We start from the raw sequence: 22,181 nt of genomic DNA, 5'->3' as shown, positions 1-22,181 counted from the left end.
CAGTCATTTTCTCGGAGACATAAGGCGACACACAAGGTTTTTTCGTACGAGAGGTATGGGGATGACATAGAAGTCAGCGAACACTTTTGCCTCTAGTGTCGAAAAGACGATCATTGGTAGGCGCTGTACTCGTACGCTCTGATGTCACCGCGTTCTGAAGAACGTGTATGCGTAACGTTTCCGTGTGCTCGGAGCTTCTGTCCGCTGTTGGGTATCTCGAACTGCAGGCACCATGGCTTCCACGGCGGCTGGAAAGCAGAGGATCCCCAAAGTGGCCAAGGTCGGTAGGAGCGGTGACAGCTGGAGTGATGTACTGAGAAAGTAGCAGTGAGGCGGCTCATGTCTCTCCGTACTGGGGATGAAGCGCACGAGCGGCGGCAAACTTTCCAAATTCCCTATAACCGTGGCAAAGTGCCCCCATGAGAAGAGCCGGCCAGGGTCCTCATTAACCCTTTTTCTGCTGGAACTTTTTTGTGTCTCCTTTACTTCTGTACCTTTTGTTAGATCTTCCTTTTTTTGTTTTATCTGTGCCGTACAAAACGTGTTTATGTTGATATCATCATTTTTGGGTGGTTAAAGAGGACGTGTCTCCTTTTATTCACCATGAAATAACAATTCTAGCGCTTTTTTTTTCCCTTAGAGCTCTGTGTTGTGCTGTTCCTCTGTTATTCCTCCTAGGAATGTATGAATAAATTAACAGCTGGGTGTTACCAGTTGGTGGTGTGTCCCTACAAAGATTGACAATGTCCAATCAGCGCTGACAGAGTGACACAGTGTAGGGACACACCCCTTTGACAAGGAGAATGGTAACACTCAGTTGTCAATTTATTAATAAAGTTCTAGGAGGAATAACAGAGGACTGGCACAACACAGAGTTCTAAGAAAACATTCTCAAGAATTATTCATGGTCTCTTCATAATGTATTGTGTAAGGCAATGACACTGTAGTACAGCGGTCTCCAGCCTGGGCTCTCCAAATGTTGTGAACCTACAACTCCCATCATGCTCCATCACCCTCCTCCTGTCAGGACCTGCTACAAGTTCTAGTTTCACAACAATCTGAGACCAGTGCTGGTTTCCTTTATAAGTCATTGTAACTTTTCAGTGTCCACTACAATCCCAGCAACCTCTATTGTAAAGTGTGTTACAAAAACCTGAGGCTCCAACTCTTGTGAGGGGGAATCAAATAGTTATGAATTTTTTTTGCTGTCATCAAAGATATTGTGCGGCTCAATTTTGACATAATTTTAGTGCTGGGCATCGCAGCGCACGTGTAGACATTATGTATATGAGAGTCTAGGGATTTGTTCACACGCCGCTTAAAAAAAAAATGATGTGTGGAAAACGCTAGCGTTTTTGTAAAGCGCTTTTTAAAACAAGTGTTTTTTACGCAATTTCGTTGTTTTTCTTGTGTTTTGTGCACGGTTTCTGTGAGTTTTTTTGGTGCGTAATTAGGACTCCTATTGACTGGGAATCAGACGCATTTTACGCGCAAAAGAATCGCCCCTATGCTGCTTTTGCGCAAAGTGTTTTTTTTTAAATACGCTCGTAAAAAAAGTGTTGTGCACAAACAACGCGCTTTCCCATTCATGTTAAAAATGTAAAGCTTAAATCATGCGTTTTTGACGCCGTGTGAACAGGGCCGAAGGGTACAATTACACGCCGATCAACGAGACAGCTTGTTGATCGGCACTCGTTTGCTCCTTTCACACGGAGCAATGATTGGATATGTATGGGGACAAGCACTCGTTACTACGATCGCTCCCCCTATACACTTTCATCACGTCGGCTGTGCTTCTCCCTGATTACACAAGGAGGTGTGCTGCTGACAGCTATGAGTTTTAATTCTGCATAAAAGAGCAGATCAGCTCATGAAACAGCGTTTGATCGTTCATCAGCTGATCGTTGCCCTGATTACACACGGCAATGATCGGGAACGAGCGTTCATATGAACGCTCGTTTGCCCAATCATTGGCCCGTGAAATAGGGCCATAAGCTACTACTTGTAGTCCCTCTGACAGGCATGTGACCAACAACTGCAAGGCAACCAGAAAGAGAGGTGACATCGTATCAGTTATAGGGAGGTTATTTTAGGCGATAATGTGAAAATGTCTGTCCCGTATATATATGGTGCTAATACTTTATATGTCTTCATAGGTAAAAAACAAAGCCCCAGCTGAAGTGCAAATAACAGCCGAGCAGTTGCTCAGAGAAGCCAAGGAGAGAGAACTTGAGTTACTTCCACCTCCTCCCAAGCAGAAGATCACAGATGAAGAGGAACTTAATGACTACAAGTTGAGGAAGAGAAAAGTAAGTACTGGATGGTATCGCTAAAGCTTGTTTTTAAAGAGGATCCATGCTTGCCCATGTGCCCCTTTAGGCTATGTTCACACGCAAAGTCAAAAACGGCTGAAAATGACGGAGCTGTTTTCAAGGGAAAACAGCTTCTGATTTTCAGCCGTTTTTTTTAAGCCATTTTTGGAGATGGTTTTTCCATTGACACAATGAAAAACCACTACAAAAACGGCTCAAGGAGTGACATGCTCCTTTTTATGCAGCGTTTTTTTTTTTTTGTGCTGTTTTTTTAAAACGGCGCTGTAAAAAAATGCCCCGTCTGAACAAAATGCAGTTTTTTCCCATTGAATTCAATGGGCAGATTTTTGTAGGCATTTAGCAAACGTTTTTTTCAGGCGTATTACGAGGCGTTTACGTCCCGAAATACGCCTGAAAACACAGCGTGTGAATATACCCTTAAAGATAACTTTTCACCTGCCCATACATGTGCAGCATGTAATGGGGAGGGCTGTACAAACCCTGGGGCATTTTACATTTGTTTTCTACCCTCCTCCGTTGTTCAGATATTGGTGCCGTTATATTTGGCGCCTGATATTTAAATAAACCCCTGAACTGGCAAGGGGGCGTGTTACTATGGCTGTGACACTGTCCAATCAGATACGGACAGTGTTACAGCAAGACCTGCAGAGAGGAAAGCGTGCGCGCGCTCTCACTCCTCAGCTGTCAGGATCAGTCTTCTGCCGAACTGGCAAGGGGGCGTGTCACTGCTACGGACAGTGTAAGAGCTGGAGTGAGGAGAGCACACATGCGTGCTCTCCTCTTCTTCAGCTCCTGCACTGTCCGAAGCAGTGACACGCCCCCTTGCCAGTTCGGAAGACAAAGTACAGGACTGATCTCTCGCAAGAGCTGGAGAGGAGCGCGCGCATGTGCGCTCTCCTTTCTCCAGCTCTTACACTGCCCGTAGCAGTCACACGCCCCCTTGCCAGTTCGGCAGACAAGTACAAGACTGATCTCTTGCGAGAGATCAGTCTTGTCCTTGTCTGCCGACAGCTGAAGAGTGAGAGCGTGCTGCGCGCACACACTCTCCACACTTGCTGTGATACTGTCAGTAGCTGATTGGACAGTGTCACAGCCATGTTACACACCCCCTTGCCATTACATGCCCCATTGACTGTTCAGGGGGTTATTTAAATATCGGACGCCAAAATATAACGGCACCGATATCTAAATAACGGAGGAGGGTAGACAAAAAATGTACAGTGCCCCAAGGTTTGTGCAGCCCTGCCCATTACATGCTGCACATGTATGGGCAGGTGAAAGGTTCTCTTTAAGACTATGTTCACATGGCATATGTTCAGGCTGAAAAATAGGAGGCGGAGTTCAAGAGAAAACAGCCTCTGAAATCCAGGAGTTTTTGGAGCTGATTTTCAATGCAATTTGTTATTTTTGCAAGTGTTTTTGAGGCCTATTTTCAAAGTGTTTTTTTAAGTGTCAATGGGAAAAATCTGCTTGTAAAATGCTTCAAGGAGTGATGTGGTACTACTTTTTTACAAAGCATATTTTTTCGATGTGTTTTTTTTAATTCAGCAGCGTAAAAATACGCCTCATATGCTATACATCATATTTCACATTGAAAGCAATGGGAAGCTGTTTGCAGGCATATTTCAAGTAGATTTCAAGGCGTAATACGAGCTCTCTCTGTGCTGTCCCGAACTTTACAAATTACAACTTTACAAAACTTTACAATCAATGAAAATAAACATAAGTGAAATAAGATGTTGGCTTAGAATAGCGTTCAGGAGAGCAGAGAGAGCAGAGAGAGCGGAGAGAGCGGAGAGAGCGAGCGCGAGAGAGCGAGCGCGAGAGAGCGAGCGCGAGAGAGCGAGCGCGAGAGAGCGAGCGCGAGAGAGCGAGCGCGAGAGAGCGAGCGCGAGAGAGCGAGCGCGAGAGAGCGAGCGCGAGAGAGCGAGCGCGCGAGAGAGCGAGCGCGAGCGCGAGAGCGAGCGCGAGAGAGCGAGAGAGCGAGCGCGAGCGCGAGAGAGAGAGCGAGCGCGAGAGAGAGAGCGAGCGCGAGAGAGCGAGAGAGCGAGCGCGAGAGAGCGAGCGCGAGAGAGAGAGCGCGAGAGAGCGAGCGCGAGAGAGCGAGCGCGAGAGAGCGAGCGCGAGAGAGCGAGAGCGAGAGAGACTAGAGATAAGCCGACAAGTGGCTTTTTGTCGGACTAAGAAGTAAACGGCAATCCGCATCATGTATTGTATTGTATTGTACATACAAGCTACAGAAGACAAATGTGCTAAATGTTTACTTAAAACTAATTGTAAATGTTATGTAAAATACATACAATGCAATAATAATAATAAAAATATGGGGTGTCCACAGCCTTTAAGAAGGGATATTAGCATCTTGAATCTCAAATGGGACACAACATGGATTTCAGACTACCTCCATATCCTACTAGACCGCATAGTCCTTATGTGAGCCACTTTGCCGTAAATACAAGTTTAAAGTGTTCTGCCTTCCTGTTACATTATTTTCTGAAACCAGACAAACCCTTTAATATAACTTTTGGGAGTATTAAAAGCTATAACACTTTTCCAATATGCCTTGTGGGGAATTTAACAACTTTTGTACATCAATTTTCTTGCGTAGCAGAATCTTAAACGGCCCTAAAGTCACATGCGACCCAACGCATTTACTATGTTTTATGCCAGGAACTGGCTGAACTTATAATGGAAATGACGTCCGCTCCTGGTTGGCGTAGATTTCACAGAGTGGTGCACAGACAGCTAAAAATGCAACAAATGTATTAATTGGCATCCGTATCTTAATAAATTTGTTGCATCTTACTCCAATTAGTTTCCTATTATGACTGACATGAGACGCCAGTCTTCATAAATGTCCTCCTTTTGGTATTCCTCAAGGCTTTCAAGATCACTTTTTGCTGTAATTCACGAGAAGCATTCATTGTTTACTTAAAGTGGATACAATTCTGTCCATGGTCATGTGATGTAACGATCCCAGCACCTCTGATACTGTAACGAGCCGGGCACCTGTGTGTCCATCACATGACCATGGACATCATTTTATTCACTGGAAGTAAACCATGAATGTTCCTAATGAATTAAAAACTAGCCGAGATCCTGAAAACCATGAGGGATTAATTCAGAAACAATATTGGAAAATTGTTTAACTTTTAATTATACAATAAAAATAACATGTTTGAAGAAAATCTGACAAGTGTTAAACTTGCGAAGTGTCCAATCACTTTGCTTCCTGGTCCTAGAGATTGGTACGTTTTCGGATTTTAAAGCTGGAATTACACGTTAATATTATAACTACACGGCATTATTCACTACTTTTTTCAGAATATAATGCAGCCGCTTTGACATTTCTTATGTATTCACTTTCAGGCCTTTGAAGATAACATAAGAAAAAACAGAACCGTTATTAGTAACTGGATAAAGTATGCACAATGGGAGGAAAGTCTAAAAGAGAATCAAAGGTATGTACACCTCATAATGCTAATCGTGAGGGTCTGTGAAGTCAGAGTGCCGCGGTGCTTTAAAAAGTGCCTGTTCCCCTTTGGACACAGAGATTTCTGTAGAAATTAAATGTCTGACTTCTGGTTCTTCAGATTCATTATGGAACCCTTTTGTCCTGTAACGAAGACAGTTAAAGGGGTGTGCCCATCAGGATATGCCATAAATGTCAGATAGATGTGGGTCCCACCCCTATCTCTAGAACGGGGGCCCCCTAAACCCCATTCTTAGGGGCGGAGCTAAAGACTCATGTGCCCTGGTGCAAGAATTCAGCTTGGTGGCCCCCAAGGACGTAGATACAGTTGGAACAGGGACCTCAATGAGTGTCTCGCGGCCCCCCGTAGGTCTTCACACGACCTTCAGGGGATCACGACCCACAGTTTGTAATGTATTGTATTGTGCGGTTTGTGTTTGCGGTCGAGAGGAGGGGGGGCCTGTAATTTAAAGGCCCCCCCTCTCCTCTCCACCGCAAATGCATGCAGCACAATACATATAAATTACGAGCCCCAGGCACCCTCTGCAGCTCACCAGGCGTCTTCCAGGCTCTTCCGCATCGGCTGGAACGCCCCTCACGTGACGTCAGTGTCACATGGTAGTTTGAGTGTACCATGTGACACTGAAGTCTAAGGGGCACTGCCCATTACTAGGAAGTCTTGTGCCGGCGTCACTGCACATAAAGAATTTATTAAATTATTAGTGCTCTGTGTGGCAACGGGGGCCCTCTGGACCCCCCAGGCTTAGGGGCCTGGTCGCAAATGTGACCTCTGAGACCCCTATGGCTGCGCCACTACCCATTCTACCTTTCTCGGTTCCCGTTGCCTCCCGGGCCACTCCGTAATTTCCGACCATGTATTTAGGAAAACCGTGTCGCTCGCTGAGCTACGCTGTTTCCAAAACTACTATAGAAGTAAATGGCCATTACGGAAACAGCGTAGCTCAGCGAGGAACTGGATGTTTTGTATCCTATCCGTATCTGTAGAACACAAATGTGCATCTCTAGCACAATCTAGTATGTAACCTCATGTGCTACGTAACCAGGGCACAATGCAGTTTCTTTAAAGTTGATCTGCCATGATAATATTTATGGGTGTCCTACTATGACAGTTTTGCTGGGCTATTAGACCAAACACCACAAAAAATGTAGTATATATAAAGTATAGTTAATAGCAGTTACGACTGAATAAATATTGAGAGTCAATGCCAGACAGGGTGTACAATCCACTCACCACAATCATCTGGGGAAAATTTGTTAAAGCAGAATTGCAGACCACCACCCTATAGTGAGGCACATTTAGATAAGTAAATATGTGGTAGGCACCTGATCATCTTCTCAGTCTATCTCAACATGCCCGGACGTCCTGGAGAGCTTGCGCTAATCCACAGCAGTCAATCTGAACAGACCGCTGCAGTGTAAAAGCATGAGGAAGGAACGGCAGAATCTTGTATCTCTGATGGGACAGGATAGGGATTGCAGATCTCTAAATCCTGTTAGTACACGGGTTTATGTTACAGCATTATAGAAAAATCCCAGTACATTATAGTTAAAAATAAATAAATAAATTAAAAAAAACCTCCTCTGGGATAAATATATAAATTTATTTTAAAAAAACAAACACCCGAACACACACTTTTTTTTTTTACAATAAATAAAACGTATTAAATAGAAGTCCCAACTCCGAAAATAATGTGCACATATTTGGTATCCCCACGACCGTTACAACCTGTACAATAAATGTATATTTACTGGTGTAAGGCATAAAAAAAAATACAAAACTGCAGTGGAATTAATTTTTTCTGCATTTTTCCCCAAATAAAATTTTATATATTTTAAAGTGTAACATATTAAAGTGTATAGGATAGGGGAAGGGATTAATTGGGTAAAAACCTGCATTCATGATTGTGAGCACTCATAAACCATGCACAAATATGATGGTAATGCTGACCAGCGCTTAACCAAGCCACCTGACAATGATCGCGTAAATGTACTACAAGAACGATCTGTAGAAGATTTTTGCTGTTTTATGCCCATAGATCGCGATCTATATACGAACGTGCCTTAGATGTGGATCACAGGAACATTACATTATGGCTCAAGTATGCCGAGATGGAGATGAAGAGCCGCCAGGTTAACCATGCACGTAACATCTGGGACCGAGCGATCACTATTCTTCCCAGAGTGAACCAGTTCTGGTAAGTATTCTAGTCCTAGAAAACAAACCGCTCTCTGCCAGGTGTTAACATGGAAAGTTTGTGTGCCACATCGGATGTTTCATTTTTAAGGTATAAATACACCTACATGGAGGAGCTGCTGGGCAATGTGGCTGGAACAAGGCAAGTGTTTGAACGCTGGATGGAGTGGCAGCCGGAAGAACAAGCCTGGCATTCCTACATCAATTTTGAGCTTCGGTACAAGGAGGTGGACCGAGCACGTTCTATATATGAAAGATATATCCTTACCAATGCTAAAAAACTTTGACTATATACCTCACACAACCAGTATAGCATGCCGGCTGTGAAGGCTACCAAACGCTTTGAACTGAGTCTCATGCATATTCTTGGGCTTGAGACTGAGTTCATTTAGAGCAGGATGGTAGCACAGTGCTGCAGGTAATGAGTACATAAGGAGAGGTCCTAATGACATCAGTCAGGCGCCGGCACATTATTCTTATAAGGCTGTGTGGTGTCATTAGGAGCCACCCGGCAGTCCCGCACTGGCGGCACCGCTTCCAGAACATGAGCCGTGCACATAAAGAGGCAGCACGGCTCACCCAACAAAAACACGGAGCTTAGCTGTAAAAAAAACTCTGGACAGATGTCACTCATTTATCCTAGAACAGTAAATGCTACCAGCATGGCTCCAGCATGCGGCTAGGAAGGCCGGGCTCACACAGGCAGAGATCAGGCAAAACAGAAGCACTATGAGAATTATGTCACTGCAGTTAGAAGCCAGAGCTGCCTATGGTTTCCTCATTACCAGGGTACTTATGAGGGAGACAAGTCTGTGGCAACGCCCATGTCCGTCCTCACAGGAGAGAGCGTTGGAGGTAAGAAGATCGCCGGTGGTACTTCCCTGTGCCATCAATCCCCTTCCTCCATTGCCGCCTTCTCATTTATCCCCCCCCCAGCTCCACACTTATGTGCCCCTGTGTTTTATGACTGAAACCGGGCAAACGGCACCATTTTACCATAGTTTTGTGACAAAATTTTGTCGTTTGACCACGATTCCAGGCAAATAAATGCATTTTCACCATGGTGTGTGAATCTAGCTTGATTGGAATGGGGTCTGTGCAAATCCCTCTTGACCCCCGCACATTAATTTCTAATGGGAATGATAAGACATCCATTTCATTTGTACTGTGCATTTTTGTGTTTTGGGGAGGTGCTATGTAAGACTGCTTATATTAAGCAGTGCTGTATCGCACCCCTCTGAACCACAGATTTGTGAAGTCCTAATAAATTGGATGTCTGGGGGCGTTCCACTATTTCGGCTATTTTTGCTTTTGATTCTTTTCACATGGTCTTCTGCCCTGGTACCTGACGGACAGGTTTCATGCTTCAAGAAAGGTAGTGTCCGCACTTCTGTTCACTGTGTAATACAAAATCGTTTTAGAATGACCTAAACTCACTATGCATGAAGGCATCGGTATAAGTTCTACTAATGTTTCCCTGCTTAAATAGTATTGTCAGATATGTCCCCTCCAGCTGGGGGGGGGGGGGGGGGCGACACCTATCTGAGTAGTATTGTCAGAAAAGCCTGTTCATCAACTGCTCCCAGCCAGGTGCCATTATTGGGAACATTCCTAGCAATGCTGATTCGTCTAGGGCAGCTGACCCCGCAAATATCCTTTCCAGCTGAATGACAGGCTTCTAAGATGGGCTTATCTGACACTTCTGTCAGGCATTGGGAACCACCTATGGTTGGGAACTATAAAAGTAGGACCACACACGGCTTTTTACCACTGTGGATTTTCCGCAGAAGACTTCATTACGGTAAATCCACAGCGTAATACAGTAGCATCAGTGTGGGTGAGATCTGAACAAATCTTATCCCCAAACAGCAGAAAAAATTAGCCGAAAAAAAACAGTTCAGAAATTGACCTGCGGTGCGTTTTTGAAGCTTCAGCATGTCAGTTAATGCTGCGGAATTGCTCTTCTGTTGCGGGTTTTACCCATTGAATTCAATGGGGTGGTAAAACCTGCAACAAAGTGCTATGCGTTGCGACTTTTGCGGTGGAAACGCAGCGATTCCGCCGCAAAAGTCGCAGCTAAAAAAAATAAATGAATGTTTTTACTTGGACTTCATGAATGAAGCTCCTACTTACCCCCTGCAGTAGTCCTAGCAACGCGATCCCCTCTACAGGGTGCAGCCCAGCCTCCTAGGATGACATTTCATCCCATGTGACTGCTGCTGTAGCTGTCTCGTGGACTACAGCGTCATCCCAGGAGGCCGGGCTGCGCTCAGAAGAGAGAGAGAAATGCATCGCCATGACTACAGGCGGGTACGTTTTTTTTTATTGTTGTGGGATTTCCGCAGCGGACATGCCGCCCGAAAAACCGGAACACAATTTGGTGCGGTTTTTCGGACAGAATTCCCTGCGGCTACCAGAGCGGATACGCTGTGTATTTTTACGTGGCTTATTCGTCCTGATTTTGCCTAGTGTGTTCCTACCCGAGCTGTTAAAATACATGCACAGATAAAATTGTCTGACTAGTTTCATGAATAAACGTTTTGCTTATTCTAAATAAATGTGCATTATTTCACACAAACATTTGGCGCGCAAACTTTTGAAGGGTCTTCTTCCAAAGCTTAATGCCCATTTTAGGTGCCGTTCATTTAGTAAAGAAAATAGCTAGTTCATAAGCGCGTAAATCCAATAGGGCAGTGCATTTTAAGACCGGTTTATATCTACGATCTGCTGGTTGTAGGAAGCATTATTGGTAATAACCCTGCTTGGGATGTCTTTATTCAGAGGAAAGAGTAATAGACAAGTGATAACTGGAGTAAGGGCTTGTCCACGCGTAACGGAATTGCTGCGTATTTTCATTTTAATAGTGTTATACATGAGGCAGGCAGGGAATGGCGGACGGCATGGGACTTTGTTCCTTGCTGGACTTTTCCTTTATGTCCTTAACATCCGTTCACTTGTCATCGTACACCCTGATGTAAAGAACTGGATCAAGTACGCCCGGTTTGAAGAAAAGCATGGTTATATTGCTCATGCAAGGAAGGTTTATGAGCGAGCTGTCGAGTTTTTTGGGGAGTATCACATGGACGAGAATCTGTTTGTAGCATTTGCCAAATTTGAGGAGAATCAAAAAGAGGTGAGTTTATTTTATATTTTCAGTTCAGTTTTTCCACATACGTTTCATTTGGTAATGATGATGCAAACCATGCATTTGGGGGGTTTTGCCTCTTGTCACCTTTGCACCAATATTTAAAGGGGTTGTCCGGTCATAAGAAATTTTTGATGGCCTATACTTCGGATAGGCCATCAATGTCTGACTCCTGGCACACCCGGCGTTCAGTTGTTTTGAAGGAGCCGCGACGCTCGTACATGCGCTGCTTCCCCATTATTCCATACCTGCTCGTACTTGTAGTGGCAGTTCACAGTATTATAGCCTTCTCCCATACAAGTGAATGGGAGAAGGCTGTAATACTGTGAACTGTTTTTAGTCATGTGCGTCGGCGTTTCACAGTACGAGCAGGTCAGGAATGAAGGAGAAGCAGCGCACGTACGAGCGCCACTGCTCCTTCAAAACAGCCGATTGGCGGGCTGCCAGCAGTCGCACCCCCACCGATCAGATATTGATGGCCTATCCTGAGGATAGACCATCAATATCTTATGACTGGACAGCCCCTTTAAAAGTGTGAATCTTAGACACACACATTCACATAATGAGATATCCTGTGCATCGGAAAGTTTCAGCACATATATAAATTTGTAACTCCCAGTAATTTTCTGTAAAGTTTAATTTTTGTTCCCCCCCCCCCCCCCCCCCCCCTAGTGTCACCAGTGTATTATTGCCCTTGTCCACAAGGTGGCAGTATGTCATCATATCAACTATGAAAACTAACTGATACTGCAGGATATCTAGAAAACTGTGTTTTCAGTATTCACCTTTGGAGGAGTGAAGCCTTAAAGACGCTCTGTCACCACATTATAAGTGTCCTATCTCCTACATAAGGAGATCGGCGCTATAATGTAGGTGACAGCAGTGCTTTTTATTTTAAGAAACGATCTATTCTCACCACTTTATTAGCGATTTTAGATTTATGCTAATGAGTTTCTCAATGGACAACTGGGCGTGTTTTACTATTGACCAAGTGGGCGTTGTACAGAGGAGTGTATGACGCTGACCAATCAGTGACCAATCAGCGTCATGCACTCCTCTCCATTCATTTACACAGTTCATAGAGATCCTTTTGGATCGCTATGTGCTGTTTTATACTAACACATTAACAATACTGAAGTGTTTAGACAGTGAATAGACATTCCACGGGATGTCTATTCACAATCTCTGCACTTCGTTACTGTTTCTGTGGTAGTTACAGCAGAGCAAGCGTAATCCCGCGAGATTATGCTGTAAATGACAGGTTACAGCGGGATTACGCTTGCTCTGCTGTGACTATTGTCAAATGCTGTCAATCTGCATGCTTTATTTATTTTGTTAAAGAAGCACAACCTAGTGTAAAGCAATATTCTGTTTAGTGTCCATACAATTTAGAAAGATGTTACTGATTTGTATTAATTCTGAATGATGTATGAAGTTTATTTCTGCTTGCCTATTTAAAGTTGATCTTCTTTTTTTTTTTTTTTTTTTTCTCCTGCATTCTACAGTCAGAAAGGGTACGTGTCATCTACAAATATGCCCTGGACAGAATCCAGAAGCAGCAAGCCCAGGAGCTGTTCAAAAACTATACTATTTTTGAAAAGAAGTATGGTGACCGCCGAGGTATTGAGGACATCATCGTGAATAAGAGGAGGTTTCAATATGAGGAAGAAGTCAAGGTAAGTCATTTTATTTTAAGATGTTTCTTAGCACGTTGTAAGTCGTCTTTTGTTTTGTTGCAATACCCTCCTAAGAATTCAGTTTTTGTTCCTTCAAGGCCAATCCCCTTAATTATGATGCCTGGTTTGACTACTTGCGATTGGTGGAAAGCGACACCGATGCTGACACTGTTCGAGAAGTGTACGAACGGGCAATTGCCAATGTTCCGCCCACTAAAGAGAAAAGGCACTGGAAGAGATATATCTACTTATGGATAAATTATGCCTTGTATGAAGAGCTAGAAGCAAAGGTATATAGAAAGCAATCCAACTTTATCAACTGTTTGTAGAAAATAGTTCTCAGCCATATAATGAGTTCAACCATGTTGTTTGTGATTTACAGGATCCAGAAAGGACCAGACAAGTATATCAGGCTTGCTTAGAGTTAATACCTCATAAAAAGGTAAAGAAAGTTCATTATCACTGTTCTAATTGGGGAATCGCAGTGAACTACAAAAGGCTTAAAGGAGTTTTCCCATCTTAGACATATATGGCATATCTATAGGATATGCCATATATGTCTGATAGATGCAGGTCCCAACTCAGGGATCCACACCCATATCGAGAACGGGTGTCTCCCGACCCCTATTTCGCCTGGTGTAGTTGCCGCTGGCCACAGAATCTAAGCGGGGACTAGTGGAGTGGGTAGCGCATGTGCTCGGCTCTCTCCATTCTGTTTAATGGGAGTTACAAAAACAGCCGAGCACGCGCTGCTCGGCTGTCTCCAGAACTCCCACGAAACAGAATGGAGATCGCAGCGCACGCACGCTACCCTCTCCACTAGTCCCCGCTTAGATTCTGTGGCCAGCGGCAGCTACACCAGGCGAAATAGGGGTCGGGTGACACCAGTTCTCTATATAGGTGCCGATCCCAGAGCTGGGACCTGCATCTATCAGACCTATATGGCATATCCTATGAATATGCCATAAAGGTCTAAGACGGGAAAGCCCCTTTTAATGTTTGTTCGGAGGTGAAATATATGATCTACTGTACCTAATGTAAATTATTCCAAAGCTCACGCATATCGAAATCATTAGTGTAGAAATTAAAAGTACGAAACTGAAGTGGGAGGGTAAAACTGATCTAAAACTTCAGCTCTAGCTAGATATATATATCTATCTATTTTATTTATCTGTCTGTTTTTGTATACATACAGGCAAAATCCTGTTTATATAATCTGGATTATTGGACAGTCAAAATAAAAATGTATATACTAGGACCTTCAAGAATAAAATTCAAAATAAAAATGCTAATCTGCTACTCTAAATCTCTGTTCACATTGGTGTTTCTATTGCTTTTGGATTGCAAAATAGTGAAATCTGCTATTCTGCCCAGTCAAAAAACATAATAAATCCCATTAAAGGGGTTATCTGGGATTTTAAAACTAATGGCATACGAGAGCCATGTCCTTTTAAAACAGCTGATCAGTGGGGGTGCGGAGAGTCGGGCCCCCACCGGTCTAATATTGATGGCCTATCCTAACACCTCCTGCGCATGACACAGTCCTGGCCGTGAAAAAACTGTACGTGTGTCGGCCGGATTTCCCAGCCCAACCGTGGTACAGGTGAATGGGACTCCTGCCATCAGACATTTATGATGCTAGGATTCTCTGCCTCCCCACGGAACTGCGGTTACATACTGTATAATTTTGTTCAATATGGACCAGCAGTTCCGGGAGGCAGAGACTCCTAGCATCATAAATGTCTGATGGCCGGAGTCCCGTTCACCTGTAGCACGGTCGGGCCGGGAAATCCAGCCGACACTCAGACCGTTTTTTACGGCCCGATCCCGGTCGTGTGCAAGAATAATTCGGATAGGCCATCAGTTTTAAAATCTCATATAACCCCTTTAAATTAAATTGAATATGTTATGATCTTTTGTGCTTCTTTTGCAAATCTTTGTTTTAAAGTAATTGTACTATATAAGAATATGAAGACAAATCTAGCCGTAGGAAAACGTTCGTGTTCAGCTCTAGTCTTTCAGGGATCCCCCATCATATAAAGTTGATTGTGTTTGACAGATTTTTTTTTTCAATATTTTATTTCTTTCAGTTTACTTTTGCAAAAATCTGGTTAATGTATGCACAGTTTGAAATCAGACAAAAGAATCTTCCATTTGCTCGAAAAGCATTGGTAAGTTTAACTGCAATTGTCATACTTTTATTGCACTGATTTTTCCCGCTAAAGGGGTCTTTCTGGTTTTATTTTAATAAGACTAAAGGCTATGTAAACCTTTGCACACTTTTTTTTTTTTTTTTCTTCAATAAAACACCTGTTCTTGATCACATTTAATTTCATGAACTTCGATGTGATCGATAAAAGGTGGATCCTGCGTTGTGTCAGACATTGAAGCGGTCAGTCCCGCTGACCTGATGTATTAGTCTTTGAGCGCAAGATACAGCTTTTATGTATCCAGGCTACATAGAAGCTGTATCTTAAGTAAAAAACATTTGTAATAAAAAGTTGTTTCAAATCCCATAATACCTTGTTTTATTTAATTTAAAAAAAAAAAAAAAAGTGCAATGTTTTACATGACTTGTAATCACTGTATAAATGGAAAGTTCTACAACTTTCTGATATGTTTCGTATTTTGATTCTGCGCCGTTTTCAAGATATTTGTTAGGCCTCGTTCACATTTGCGTCAGTGCTTCCGAAGTTTTGCTCTGTCAGAGGAGCAGAACAATGAAAATATCGGTAGAGCCAATTCCGTTGCATGACTGACCTCATCAGCGTCCAACCGAACCTATTGACTTTAATGGCTTCAGTCGGGTTTCCGTTATGGTGTCTATTGTTTTTTATCGGATATGCACAGCCTCCAGTGCAGATCTGAACAGAGCCTTGGTGAATAAGTACGTACGCTGCAAAATGGTACAGACCTAGTCCTGCTCTCAGGTGAGAAGTAGATGAAATTGTATTCAGAAAACTCCTTTAACTTGTCTCCAAGGCAAAAAACACATTCCTAAGGCCTCATGCACACAACCGTATTTTTTCCCACCCGTAAATACGGGTCCGGTGTCACACGTATTCCACCCGTTTTGCACCAGTATTTACGAACCCGTGCCCGTAAATATGGGTCCGGTGTCACACGTATTCCACCCGTATTTACGAGCACGTTTTTGGCGGCAAAATAGCACTGCACTAATCGGCAGCCCCTTCTCTCTATCAGTGCAGGATAGAGAGAAGGGACAGCCCTTTCTGTAATAAAAGTTCAAGAAATTCATACTTACCCGGCCGTTGTCTTGGTGACGCGTCCCTCTCTTCACATCCAGCCCGACATCCCTGGATGACGCGGCAGTCCATGTGACCGCTGCAGCCTGTGATTGACCTGTGATTGGCTGCAGCGGTCACATGGCCTGAAACGTCATCCAGGACGTCGGGCCGGATGTCGAGAGGGACACGTCACCAAGGCAACGGGCGGGAGACCGGACTGGAGGAAGCAGGAAGTTGTCGGTAAGTATGAACGTCTTTTATTTTTATTTTTTACAGGTTTATTCTGATCGGTAGTCACTGTCCAGGGTGCTGAAAGAGTTACTGCCGATCAGTTAACTCTTTCAGCTCCCTGGACAGTGACTATTTACTGACGTCGCTTAGCAACGCTGCCGTAATGACGGGTGCACACATGTAGCCACCCGTCATTACGAGAGCTCCATAGACTTCTATGGACTGTCCGTGCCGTTATTACGGCCTGAAATAGGACATGTTCTATCTTTTTTAACGGCACGGGCACCTTCCCGTAAGAAAACGGGAAGGCACCCGTCGCCAATAGAAGTCTATGAGCCCGTTATTACGGGTCGTAATTACGACCCGTAATAACGGGAGTTTTTACGTTCGTGTGCATGAGGCCTAAGGGTTATTTTCAAGTGTTTGTTTAAGTTTCTTCCTTGTGTCCTCCTTTTCTCTCATTAACATAGCCAGGGGCAACATGACAACCCCTGCTCTTCTTTAAAGGATTTTTTGATATTCCCTTGTACATTCCCAGATAGGTAAGAGTAGGTCAGGTGGTTTTATATAACACTCTCCTTGCTTCATTATGAATCGGTCATCGCTAGTGCTCTGTATATTGTATGAGGACACTGCACTATAAAATTGTTAAAATATGTAATAAATTATGGATGCAGCTATGCCTGCGTGACACGATCTACTCAGCAAATTGAGCAGGCGGGTGGGTGTTCATGCGGTTAAATAGGTGCTGGAATCAGAATTGTATTTCAGGTTTTTTATTTTTAGATAATTTTACCATTTTTTTCTTTAAGGAGGATTCTTGTTTAAAAGTTAAAGTGTAACTTAACTTTTTTTTTAAAAAAAACAAAAACTTTTGTCATGTAAGAAGTTTTGATCGGGGGAGGTCCGAGCACTGAGACCTCCACAATCGCTAAAATGAAGCGGCAGAAGCGCTCGGGAGAATGCTGTGCCATTTTAGTTTCTGAATGGCTTTCGTCTAAGTGGTGTACGGGCTCAATAGAAAGTCTGTGTCCGTACACAGGGGAAAGACTATCAGAAACTAAGCTGCACATCGCTTCTGCCGCTTAGTTTTAGCAATAGATGGTGGTCTCCGTGCTCGGATCCCCACCGATCACCACTTCTAACATGTCAAAAGTTTTTTTTAAAGTTTAGTTACCCTTCAAATATAATGTCTAATCAGTTGGGACCAGGCTCTAAAGCTAAGGGGGCCACTGCCCCCCCCCCCCCACACTACAGTGTCACACTGTAGTAACTGGGGCCTATGTAGTCTCTAGTAGGTGAAACTACGCGAGTCCCTATTACTACAGTGACTCCTCCATATACTTACCTTTCTCGTTTCTAAATCGGGTCCTTTTCGGGCACAGCGTTGGATCCTCACGCCATTCAGTGTCCGGACGTTATATTGGTGTCAGAACCCAGCGAGGCGGGTAAGAATATGGATACTGCCAGCTGAGCTACTGTATCTAAGCTTCCCGTGTCTTATACTGTCTATTGTGCCACTGTTTATAGGCCGGTCATGTGTAAGCCATGTATCTAATTTACCTATTATGTGTTATCTAAGCATCTTGTGTGATACTTACTAAACTTTTTCACCGTGGCTCGTGAGCCTGAATCGATGCCCTTGCATCTAATGTTGCTAGTGGTTACCCATCACAACATGGGTGGAGGTCGTAGTTAAGAAAATGGGGGCCCATGTGTTAAATGGGAAAAAGAAGGAAGAAAAAGTAATGAGAATAGAAACCTTGTGAGATATATAGTAAAAATACAGCTGATGTCCTGGTGTTCTTCTTTAAAGGAACACTCTGGCAAAACTGATACCGTTCCTCCTAGTGCTGGGCATGAGGCGGGGGGAGGGGCACGACACAGTTTCAAAGAACACCAAAGAAAGCATTTTCACCCAGAGTGTTCCTTTTAATCGGCTTTGCGTTCTGTATTATATATATATTCATATACAGTAATATATAACTGACCACATTTACTATTGCCTTTATTTAGGGCACCTCTATTGGAAAATGTCCTAAGCACAAGCTATTTAAAGGTTACATAGAGCTAGAGCTGCAGCTTCGAGAATTTGACCGATGTCGGAAACTCTATGAGAAGTTCCTGGAATTTGCTCCAGAAAACTGCACCACATGGATTAAGTTTGCAGAACTGGAAACCATCCTAGGTGATGTTGAGAGAGCCCGCGCTGTATATGAGTTGGCTATTGGACAGCCAAGACTTGATATGCCTGAAGTAAGTCTGTTTTCTTATTTGCTATGCGTAAAGACTTGATAGAGCTCTGAAAGTCATGGGATAACCCCTTTAATATAATTTTTTTACCAAAAGTTCTTCAGAGTTTTATTAAAATACACCCTCAACTATACTTGCTCCACTTTCGCAAGATTGGCAGGAGGTGTTATCTCATTGTTGGACTGTCACGGCAGCTATTTGTGCGCTGATGTGTCACCAGTGGATCTGGAAATAAAATATTTTCTATGCTCTAGGGCATGCGTGAAACACATCTGTCTAGGGATGCACGGTGCATCGAAACTTCGATACTGTTTCGATACTCTGCATCCCTAAACGGTTCGATACCGCTATTTCCTGTATTTCGATACTGAGCTGCGCAGCTGCACAGCTCAGTATAGTAATACATGAATGTATGGGAGCGCGGCTGCGGCTGTGTAATTCAGCCACAGCCCCGCTCCTGAGTCATGATAAGTTTGCGGGGTCAGGATGATGCGATGCGGCCGGCGCTGCACTAATGAGCGGCGGCACTGAAGACAGAACATGGCGGGCACGCTGCAAAACACCCCCATGTTCTGTCTTCAGTGCCTGAACTGCCGCTCATTAGTGCAGCGCTGGCCGCATCACCTCATGCTGACCGCGCGCGCACTTCCTGTCAGGAGCGGGGCAATGACTGTATTACACAGCCGCAGCCCCGCTCTATAACGGCAGAGGTCAGAGAAACCTCTCATCTCCGCCGTTATTCCCCTGAATGCTGCGATCACAGCTGACTGCAGCATTCAGGAGAAAATGAGCAGGGGGGATGCCCCTGGATCGCGTCACAGGGAATTCTTGTGACTCGATCGAGGGCCATACCATATATGGGCAGACAGCCCAGGGTCTATTGACGGACCCCAGGGCTGTCCTACCATATTTCATGTTGTTAGGACATACCCAAGTATGTCCCAACAACTGCCTGTGTGCTATCCGTCCACAGGTTAATGTACTGGCACATATCTGATATATGCCAGTACATTAAAGTTTAAAAATAAAGTAAAAACAAAGTATTGTTAAATTGAAAAAAAAAACACACATTCACCTTTTTTACAATAAACATTAAAATAAGTCTCAATATATAAAATATTCACACATTCAGTAATGCAGCGCACAACAATTTTTTTGCATCATTTATGATGTGTACGCTGTAAAAAAATGAAATAAACACGGCTTTCATTCACTTATTAATGTGAGGCGCGAGGTGCGATGAATTTACCCTCCATGTTCCTCACATTAATAGTAATTAACCCCATCATGTACCTCGCACATTAACCCATTATGACTGAGAAACATGATGGGATTAATTACTATTAATGTGAGGCGCGTTCAAAATTCATCACGCCTCGCGCCTCACATCAGAAAACGGAAGAATTTTTTTTTTTATTACTGTTGGCAAAAGTATCGAAATTGGTATCGAAATCGCAATACTAAACGAAGTATCGGTATCGAAGTCCAAATTCTGGTATCGTGACATCCCTACATCTGTCTGCTCTGTTATATAGACAGGAGACCGAGCCACTATGATATTTGCTAGCACTAGGCTTTGTATTGCTGAAATATGTGAAGACCGATATTTGAAACCTTATTTTGGAATGTATTATGGGACCATTTTTTGCCTCAAAAAGGGATTCACTTTTACTTATCAATTACACTTTTAGGACCCCCTTATCACCTGATTATCTGCCCCAATAAGAGCAGTCCATTGGCTCTAAAGACCAGACTAGTAGACCATGGACTAGGTTGAATCTGAGAAGTGCAAATAATGTAGTCTGAACACGTAGAGCTCCGTAAATGTGATGTTTAGAGCGCAACACTGCAAGGGGGGTGTTTATGGTGGAAGAGGGTTCTCCATTATTGGTCATGGAAGAAATCCCACCATTTGACAAGAGGATGACAGAAAGTAGACCCTTTTTAGAGTTTTTCTGTGTAGCTGTAGTCGGGAGTCGGTGTAATGTTTGCGTTTTGATCAAAGTCTTGATGATTTCGCACTTTCAGGTTCTCTGGAAATCTTATATTGATTTTGAAATAGAACAGGAAGAATTTGAAAAGACAAGAAATCTATACAGGAGACTTCTTCAGAGAACACAGCATGTCAAGGTATTCAATAGTAGAAGTAAAATCATGATGACCAGCTATTTTGGTTTAATTAGTCTTTGTAGAAAGGTAAAAATATGCAAATGTTTTATACATAGAGGTTAATAATGGGGGAAAAAATTGACGGGCCCACTTTTATGTGTCTTATTGTAATATTAAGGGCGACTTTAGATAAACCTAAAACTTCTGGTTTTGACTGGGGATAAGCACAACCTGCTAGTGTTTCATTGTATTAAGAGGACTTGTATCTCCTCTGCTCATGTATTTGAATATAGTCCTGCAGGCTGCGTGTTATACCTGGACGCCATGAGGAAGTGATTTTCTTGCACAAATACCAAAAAGCATTGTAGAAATACGGACACACATTCTTGTGGTATTAATGGAACATCATATTACATAGCGTTTTACAATTTAGTTCCAAACATGGTTTCAATTCAATGGTGCTTTCCAAACGAAGGTGACCCGCTCAAGTTCTGCATTCAGTCACCCTATTAGGTCAACCACTGGTTTGCTTTGTTTTCTAGGTCTGGATAAGCTTTGCACAGTTTGAATTAACTACTGGGAATGATGAAACATTGGTGAAATGTAGACAGATCTATGAGGAAGCAAATAAGACTCTGAGGAACTGTGAGGAGAAGGAAGAGCGGTTAATGCTGCTGGAGTCCTGGAAGAGCTATGAACAGGAGTGTGGAGGTGAATCCGCACAACAGAGGGTGGCGAACCTCATGCCCGAGAGAGTCAAGAAAAGGAGAAAACTCCAAGCAGAAGATGGGGTAAGACGTCTCTATTTGTCCTTTCCATTCAGAGCCATCTTCTGTATTATCACAACTAAACCATATGATACACCATTTTGTTAGGTAAGGCTTTGTGTAAACTATGTTCGATATGTACGCCCGGCCTAAACACAAGGAAAATGTCCGCACAGTGGCATTCAAGGTATACAGATGGGAAAAAGTTATTCTGACGCCAGACGTATGCGAACAGGACACGTTTGGTGTATACTCTAAATTTTCCCGCCATAAATACACCTGCCATACATTTCACATATGGTGACAATAGAGCATTTACTTACTCATAAACAAAATACAACACCGTAATGTCTCCCTTCTGTAGACGCAGGATTTGTAATTGTGATTTATTTATTTTCTCTAGTCTGACGGTGGATGGGAGGAATACTACGACTACATATTTCCAGAAGATGCCGCTAATCAGCCCAACCTTAAACTGCTTGCCATGGCCAAACTCTGGAAGAAGCAGCAGAAGGATGATGATGATGAGGAGGAGGATGATGATGGACAAGATCCTGATAAAGACATTGATGAGAGCTCTTCCTGACAGACAGATGTGTAGGATATTGCGGTTTTCAATTTTTTACTGCCCTTCGTATTTCCTTGTACATATCTCACACCAAAATAATTTGTTAAGCAGTTCAAACCTATGTGAAAATAAAACCTTTAAGATAAGGAGTTTTAAAAGTGAAA

General features: G+C 43.3%; 1 protein-coding gene across 1 annotated transcript; it reads left to right on the top strand.

Moving 5' to 3' along the window:
- The first annotated feature begins 148 nt into the window (after nucleotides 1–148).
- Nucleotides 149–22,181, top strand: CRNKL1 (crooked neck pre-mRNA splicing factor 1). Its single transcript, XM_075862968.1, has 14 exons — nucleotides 149–280; nucleotides 2,157–2,309; nucleotides 5,703–5,794; nucleotides 7,863–8,021; nucleotides 8,112–8,278; nucleotides 10,975–11,153; nucleotides 12,671–12,841; nucleotides 12,940–13,131; nucleotides 13,224–13,283; nucleotides 14,932–15,012; nucleotides 18,337–18,576; nucleotides 20,602–20,703; nucleotides 21,225–21,473; nucleotides 21,853–22,181. Exons 1-14 carry the CDS (start codon nucleotides 233–235, stop codon nucleotides 22,033–22,035), a joined length of 2,076 nt encoding a protein of 691 aa, XP_075719083.1. The 5' UTR covers nucleotides 149–232; the 3' UTR covers nucleotides 22,036–22,181.

Source organism: Rhinoderma darwinii, chromosome 4 (assembly GCF_050947455.1).
Source record: "Rhinoderma darwinii isolate aRhiDar2 chromosome 4, aRhiDar2.hap1, whole genome shotgun sequence".
NCBI lineage: Eukaryota > Metazoa > Chordata > Amphibia > Anura > Rhinodermatidae > Rhinoderma > Rhinoderma darwinii.
The sequence above is the reverse complement of the archived record's forward strand: the minus strand, read 5'-3'. Positions and strand labels throughout refer to the sequence as shown.

Coding starts and splice junctions, on each gene's coding strand:
- CRNKL1 (XM_075862968.1), top strand. CDS start 233: ATGGCTTCCACGGCGGCTGGAAAGCAGAGGATCCCCAAAGTGGCCAAG. Junction 8,279..10,974: donor ACGTTCTATATATGAAAGAT/ATATCCTTACCA, acceptor ACATCCGTTCAC/TTGTCATCGTACACCCTGAT. Junction 11,154..12,670: donor TTGAGGAGAATCAAAAAGAG/GTGAGTTTATTT, acceptor TGCATTCTACAG/TCAGAAAGGGTACGTGTCAT.